General features: G+C 40.9%; 1 protein-coding gene across 1 annotated transcript in view; it reads left to right on the forward strand.

Moving 5' to 3' along the window:
- Nucleotides 1-4,167: 4,167 nt before the first annotated feature.
- The window catches only part of pklr (pyruvate kinase L/R), a gene marked incomplete at its 5' end in the record, with an annotated part of 11,774 nt that continues 7,721 nt past the window's right edge, over nucleotides 4,168-8,220 (forward strand). The window contains 3 exons of the mRNA XM_080426224.1: nucleotides 4,168-4,306; nucleotides 4,768-4,859; nucleotides 5,133-5,264. Of these exons, the coding sequence (XP_080282350.1) occupies nucleotides 4,168-4,306; nucleotides 4,768-4,859; nucleotides 5,133-5,264 (363 nt within the window). The remainder of the gene's footprint in view (nucleotides 4,307-4,767; nucleotides 4,860-5,132; nucleotides 5,265-8,220) is intronic.

The following is an 8,220-nucleotide window of genomic DNA, read 5'->3' on the forward strand; positions in this document are numbered from 1 at the left end:
CTATTTGATGCACACACACACACACACACACACACACGTACAGTACATGCACACACACACTAGCTTGTTTACTAGCTTCAGCCGCTCGCCAAAGGATCGTGAGGGACATCCACATGGTACTCATGGACAATTTACCTTGGTGGTTAGTAAAGTGGCAAAAGCTATCCAGAAGTGAGTTACTTTGCACGCACACACACTATATTGGAGTGCTGAGTGCATTATATCTCATATGGCTCAATATTAATTGATAATATTGTTGCTATCGTTGCTCCTATTTCCATTTTCTAACCTTTTGTGTTTTTTCGTAAATTAATGCCCTACGACGTGATCATACCAGAGCGTCACACAAAAGCCTCAAAAGTAGCAGATCTACAAGCTCGAAACGCGGCATGAAGCGGCGCGTTTTGAGTTCTACTTTTGCTGTTTTTGAATTCGAATCCTGAAAAGTTTTGGACATGAGGTTTCCATATTCCATATACATATTCTCAGTCACATACTGTATTCTTGGAAATGTAACATCAAATTAATATAATTAATTTAAAATTAACATAATTTTACAATAAAAGCTATAAAATGCCTAAAAATACCTTAATTTCTCTGAATCTAATAGCAGAAGTAATTGAAACTGATGGCCTTATCGTGAACCTATTTTTTACATTGTGTTGAGAAATGTTAAAGATTATAAGAAAACCTTATGAAGGTAACAGCAGTGGTGTAAAGTAGTAAAGTAAAGTACATTTACTCAAGTACTGTACTTAAGTAAAACGTTTTGGTACTTTTACTTTACTGGAGTGTTTCCAATTTTCTATACTTTTACTTCTACTCCACTACATCTCGGAGGCAAATATTGTACTTTTTCTCCACTACAATTATTTGAAAACTTGAGTTACTAGTTACTTTGCAGATTAGTACATTATAAAACATGCGTTAACCACTTTAGCCCTATTTTATACCTAGGCTATTTGAAAATGGCCGATCTACAAGCTCACAACGCATTGCGATGCGACGCGTTGTGAGCTTTTCAAACATTTTAGTACTTTTACTTTTGGTACTTTAAGTACATTTTGATGCCAATACTTTCGTACTTTTACTCAAGTAAATTTTGAATTCCGGACTTTTACTTGTAACAGTACTTCTACATTGCAGTACTTTTACTTAGGTAAAACATTTGAGTACTTTTTCCACCACTGGGTAACAGTGAGGAAAATAGCTATGTTGATACAGTGTCCAAACAAATTCTAGCAGGAATCGTCATAAAATTTGGTAACAAAAAATGGTGGAAATCATCATCAGTTGATGTTCTAAATATTATGATGATATGAGTGTTTCGTATTAATGTCTGTCTTCCCTTCCTGGATTGAAAATGTGTTTTTGCTGCTTGTGAAGAAAGCAGATCTGTTTGTTGTGCTGCATGTGAACATACAGCAGGTCGTTGATCTTTTGGGGAGAAGAGAAATAAAACAGCAAATCTGATCCGTTTCTCAAATGTCCGTTTCTTTATGCTGACCAGTGTCCAGTGTCCACACTGTTATTTGCACGTTATCAGATCGGATTTGTGTATTCAGACATCGTCGACGTCACGTGTCTGCACTGGTTGCTGTGGTAACGACATAGGCGTGCAGTGAATAGGCCTGCTGCTTAATTTATACGAGATTGTTGCTCACTGAAAATAACCAGATCTCAAGCTCACAATGTGTCAGGATACGACGCATTGTGAGCTTGTAGATCTGCTGTTTTCGGCGAGTGACGCCGTCATACGACAAAGTATTAATCAGTCTTCAGTGTCCAAGTGTCCAGGCTGAAACACGTCTTTAGAAATCAGATTTGAATTGCATTTCAAACCGCCTAGGAATTTGGTTCAAATCTGATTAGCAGAAATATGTTTCAGTTTGTTTTTTCTTTCTGTTCAGACTTGATAAAAACCAGTCTGATTCCAATCTGGATCGGCAAAAAAATCGGATTTAGGCTGCCAGTCTGAACATAGCTAGCCTATATGAGACACAACTAGCAGCTTGCAGCAATAAGTTATGCTACAGTCTTACTGTGGAGGACTATGTCCATTGGATTCTTTCTCGGTATGTTAGGCCGGCTGTGCAGACACAGTATGCCCCAGTTCACCCAAAAATAACGTTTTTTTTGTCTATCGATTAGTCACCCCATGGAGACTTGAATTCATGGATATTTTTTTGTTTTTGTCGCATTCCTAAGGCAATAATTTCATGACCAGCGGACCGGCAGGCAGCAGTTCCGGTAGGAGACACAAAGGAGACTCTTTGTGTCTCCTACCGGAACCGCTGCCGGTCATCAAATGATTCGCTTAGGAATGCAAAAAAACCCCCAAAAATATCCATAAATTCAAGTCTCCCTGGGGTGACTAATCGATAGAAAAAAAAGTCATTTTGGGGGTGAACTATCCCTTTAAGCTTAATTTACGATGCTGAAAATAGCTGATCAACAAGCTCACAAGGGTCGAAAAGCCACACATTTTAATGCTGTCAGCGCAGCACAGTGGGAAGCTGTGACCCGTATGTGTGACTGTGCTTTAAAATCAGTCTTCAGTCAGCTCTGTGAAGAAACAAGCCTTCCTCTATTCTCTTCTAAATGAACTAGATACAACTGTCCAGCTACACACTCCTGGCTGCACGAGCTTTCTCTCCTGTGTCTTTCCCGCACTGTCTCCCTCTCAACTGTCCAACTGTCTGTCTCTCCAATACTGTCTCCCCCCCAGCTTTCCTACTGCCTGTCTCTCCTACACTGTCTCTCTCTCAGATTTCCTATACTGTCAGTGTCTGTCTCTCCTACTCTGTCTCTATTCTCTCTCAGCTGCCCTATTGTCTGACTCATACAATGGCTAGTGTGCACTTGTTGTAAGTTAATAGATAGATAATAGATAAATAGAATAAGTGTTGCCTGTATGTAAAATGTAAATATGACTTGTGACTGACTTGTCATATTGATTATTGATAGTGTGTCAAGGAGTTATATTATAATTTTGAATTTTTTTTCGGTTTTTATTTTTACTATTTTTACTTAAAGTAAAAATTACATTTCTGTATGGTTGGAATTAGTTCTTAAAGCGGGTTTATTAGTTGTAGTGTTACTTTAACTTTTTTATTGGGGTATTTGTCAGGGGCAAGATTCAAAAACGTTTAAAAAAAGTTATTGTGTAATAAAACAAGATATGACACAGTCATATTATACCAGGTTGCGGCATGGCTATTTTCAAATAGCCGACAGTTAAAGGAGAATTTTGGACTAAAGTTTTCTTACCTTTTCTATGACGTTATGATATCTTAGGATGAATGGTACAGTAGAAAAATTTCATAACTCCACCCCTGAGCGCCACAGCTTAAAAGGTGCGCGGATAGGCCTTAGGTTAGATCACATATTTTAATAGCTTTTTAAAAAAAAAATTACTATGCAACCAGTGTTTTGTCACTATGAACGTCAGATCTCACAAAAAAAAGCTATTAAAATATGTGATCTAACCTAGGCCTATCCGCGCTCCTTTTAAGCTGTGGCGGCTCAGGGGTGGAGTTATGAAATTGTTCTACTGTACCATTCATCCTAAGATATAACGTCATAGAAAAGGTAAGAAAACTTTAGTCCAAAATTCTCCTTTAAGTGGTCATGTGACCTATATTTGCTTCTTTTGGGCTTGTTTTCCTAGACCTGGTTGCTTATTTCTCTCACTAAACATGGCAATGTTGAGGAACAGCACCACTAGCAATACATACAGTGGCCGAACACAGTATTGTGGGTCGTCTTTAGATCCAATATTCTGAGAGGACATTGAGCCCTCATTGGCTAAATGACCAGCCAATGAGGAAAAGTCACGCAAAAGGACCAGCCAATGAGGAAAAAGTTTAGTAGCGAGTGAAGATATAGACCAGGTTTGGCAACCTGGTAAAAACAAAACATCATACCATTTTTCAAAATGGAAGATAGATTTCATAATCACCCAAAATACAGCCTAGTATTTTGGGTGATTGTGAAGAAATTGACAAAGACAAAAAATGACATTTTCCCTATGCATTTAGTTTGTTTTATAAACGCAATACAATTTCAGTAATGTTTTTTGTTCCCCCCACATCTAGTTTTTGTTATTTCGTTAACCATAACCATGTGTGTCCTATTGCAGCTCGTCTGCGTAGGTACTCAGAGGCTATGACCCTCCCAGATTCCTTCATCCAGAAACAGCAGCTAGACGCCAGCATGGCCGACACCTTCCTGGAGCATCTGTGTCTCCTGGACATCAACCAGGAGCCAATCACAGCCCGCAACACCAGCATCATCTGCACCATTGGTGGGCGCCACAGCCAATCAGCTGCATCAATTTGAAGCTGGGGGGGGGGGGGGTTAGGGCAGAGCAACGGTTCACTCAAACATTCACAGTAGTGTGTCTAGGGGCAGATCATAGCCGAAAGGAAACGCATATGAAGGTGTCGTGTGTGTTCCAATTTCATATTGGCTGCCGAGCCAATTAAAAAAGGTTTGGGAAAAATGTACTGGAACAGGAAACAGACATGCCACCATGTGGGGCTGCAGTTATGCACACAGCCTACTGTACATTCACAATACAGGGATTCATTTGATTACATTTCATTATCAAACATTCAGCTTTAAAACAAGACATGGTCTAAGGCTTCCCTGACCATTCTAAACCCCCCGCCTCTCTCTCTCTCTCTCTCTCTCTCTCTCTCTCTCTCTCTCTCTCTCTCTCTCTCTCTCTCTCTCTCTCTCTCTCTCTCTCTCTCTCTCTCTCAGGTCCTGCATCTCGTTCCATCCCAAAGCTACAAGAGATGATAAAAGCAGGAATGAACATCGCTCGTCTCAACTTCTCCCATGGATCACATGAAGTATGTGCGTGTGCGTGTGCGCGTGCACGCGTACGTGCGTGTGTGTGCGTGTTTGTGTGCCGGCGTTCGTGCGTGCGTGTGTGTGTGTGTGTGTGTGTGTGTGTGTGTGTGTGTGTGTGTGTGTGTGTGTGTGGTGGTTGTATTTGTGCCTGTGTACTGAGTGTATGTTGTGTGTGTGAGTGAGTGCGTGTTGTACTAGTGCACTTGTACTGAGTGTTTGTGATGTGTGCTGTATTAGTGCACGTGTGCTTAGTGTGTGTTGTGTTGCTGCAGTACCACGGTGAGACCATCAAGAACATCCGCGAGGCAACGGAGACCTTGACCTCTGACCCCCTCTACTACAGACCCGTCGCCATCGCCCTGGATACCAAGGGACCCGAGATCCGCACGGGATTGGTCAAAGGGGTGAGGAGGAGCTCTGTTGTGATTGGCTGCTCACTTATAGTGCACACCTTACTCACAACACACCACAACACAACACAACACACAACACACAACACACAACACACAACACAACACAACGCACACACTGTTTCCTCTTCTGTTTGTGCAACAGTAGCTACCGTAAGCTTTTATTTTGAACATATTTAATTGGATATTTTGGAAAAACAGTAGGGTTTTCAATTTTTCGAATCAGTTAGACTCTTAACTGATTCTAAAAATGTAAATAATAAAATCACAATCAATAATAAAAACAATGGAGCGATTTAGAAGCACTTTATAAGAAAACTAACCCTTATACAGTATGTTGATTTAACTTTAGTACATGTGTTTGATTGTTGGACATGCGTTCATGGGAGGTTATAATATGGGCTTTTGACGGCCCGTCTTCCTCCCCTGTCCGGTACGGTGGACTGGTGCTGAATCTTTTAACTGAACGTACCAGCCCGTTCGTTCTGACCCACTTTCACCCCTGAGTACCTGCCTGCCAGGCGAGTACAAGTGATGGCCCCATGAAGACAAAGCCACGCATTTGCATTCATATGGGCGAGGGTCGATTGGCTGTGTGTACGCTGAGTTAGAGCACTAATCAAAAATCCAATCAAAATCAATTGATTGTCACGTCCCTATGATAGACAGGTGGAAGCTGCTCCATAGACTAGTGCAGGGGTGGGCAACTTTGATGATGGAGAGGGCCACTATATTTCCACACTCACTCCAGAGGGCCACATTGCATATACTTTCGGGCCATTCTATGTCACACAAAAGTATCTACAAGCTCTAAACGTGTCGCACTGCGAATTGGATTGGAATTGGAATCCTGAAATTTGTTTTGCTATATTTGAATTGGAATCCTGAAAAGTAAAATTTTTATTTAATTTCAAATGCATTTAGTTATACTTATGTTAACTTTATGAACTTAATACAAATACATTGGACATAAAAAAGACAATAGAATTTTAATACTAGTCATTAAGCTACTAATATAGAGTGAAGTAATTAAAGCAGGTCATGTTTGCAATTGTAACAGCTGAAATCAATAATATATCAGTATTCACCTGCGGGTCACATTAAGTGAAGGTGAGGGCCGCATGTGGCCCCCGGACCGCCAGTTGCCCATGTATGGACTAGTGGAATGCCTTTTCTTTCTTTCATTCTTTTTCCTTTATTTATTCAGGGAAGCCCATTGAGAGCAACTAAGCTCTCTTTTTCAAGGACGCCCTGATAACAACATATAAAATACATACAAAATGCATAGGTATCACTTGCCTGGCTGTGGTCCCATGCAGCTTATGAACAGATTGTGGCCGTGACGGGGGCGGTGAGTGTCCTTGATGATCCGAGTCCACTCAGCCTTGGCTATATGCAGGGGCGTGCTGGGACCAAAATTCAGCTCCGAACCGGCCCACCGTTTTGTCAACGGGGGGGGGGGGCGTTTTAACCCAGCAACCCTATGTAAATTTACACCACTGCTGAAAAACGTCCCAGCCCAACAGTAACGTAACTAATAATTGGGCCGCGCGACCCGGAAATTACCGTAATAATCCTAAAACGGGAGCTAAAAAAAGTTTTTTTTTTTTTTTTTTTTTTTTTTTTTTGGGGTGGCCCACTGGCTGTCTGGCGGCCCGTAAATGGCGCGGCCGTTCTGGAATTTTCCCGAATTTCCCAGTGGCCAGCACGTCCCTGGCTATATGCACCGCTTCCAGTGGTGGGAAAAGTACTCAAATGTTTTACTTAAGTAAAAGTTACTACACTGCAATGTAGAAGTACTCCGTTACAAGTAAAAGTCCGGATTTCAAAAATGTACTTGAGTAAAATTACAAAAGTATTGGTATCAAAATGTACTTAACTAAAGTACCAAAAGTAAAAGTACTAAAATGTTTGAAAATCGCCGATCTACAAGCTCACAACGCGTCGCATTGCGACGCGTTGTAGATCGGCTATTTTCAAATAGCCTAGGTATAAAATAGGGCTAAAGTGGTTAATGTATGTTTTATAATGTAATAATTTATATCTGCAAAGTAACTAGTTAGTTACTAAAGTTTTCAAATAATTGTATTGGAGTAAAAGTACAATGTTTGCCTCTGAGATATAGTGGAGTAAAAGTACTGAACATTGGAAATACTCCAGTAAAGTAAAAGTAGCTCAAAATTGTACTTAAGTACAGTACTTGAGTAAATGTACTTAATTACTTTACACCACTGACCGCTTCTTGTACAATGGTCCTGGAGGGAGGGGGGCTCACCTTGACAATGTGCTCCGCACCACGGCAAGGTCCATGCCTAGGAACTTGAAGCAGCTGACTTTCTCCACTGTGACGCGTTATTATGGATCCCACCGCAGTTCTAGGCAAAACCTGCTGTGATTGGCCAGTAGTCGCTGTGATAGACAGTTCTCATTTTTGCAACTATGCCTAAACCTAACCCTAACCCTAACCCTAACCTCAGCAAGACTATGCCTAAACCTAACCCTAACCCAACCCTAACCTCAGCAAGACTATGCCTAAACCTAACCTTAAAGGGGTAGTTCACCCCCCAAATAACTTTTTTTCTATTGATTACTCACCCCATGGAGCCTTGAATTCATGGATATTTTTTAGTTTTTGTCGCATTCCTTCCTTTATTATTTGATTATAATAAATGTAGCCCCATTGATTCCGGTAGGAGACACAAATGCATTTGTGTCTCCTACCGGAATCAATGGGGACACATTTATTATAATCAAATTATCGGCTTAGGAATGTGACAAAAACAAAAAAATATCTATGAATTCAAGGCTCCAGATGGTCAGTAATCAATAGAAAAAAAGTTATTTTGGGGGTGAACTACCCCTTTAACCCTAACCTCAGTAAAACAATGCCTGCAGGAGCCAATCAGACGCAGGTAAGGCGGGTCTATCCTGGTGGGATTCATAATCACGC

The sequence above is a fragment of the Gymnoscopelus braueri genome (genome assembly GCF_963280865.1).
Source record: "Gymnoscopelus braueri genome assembly, chromosome: 4".
Lineage (NCBI taxonomy): Eukaryota > Metazoa > Chordata > Actinopteri > Myctophiformes > Myctophidae > Gymnoscopelus > Gymnoscopelus braueri.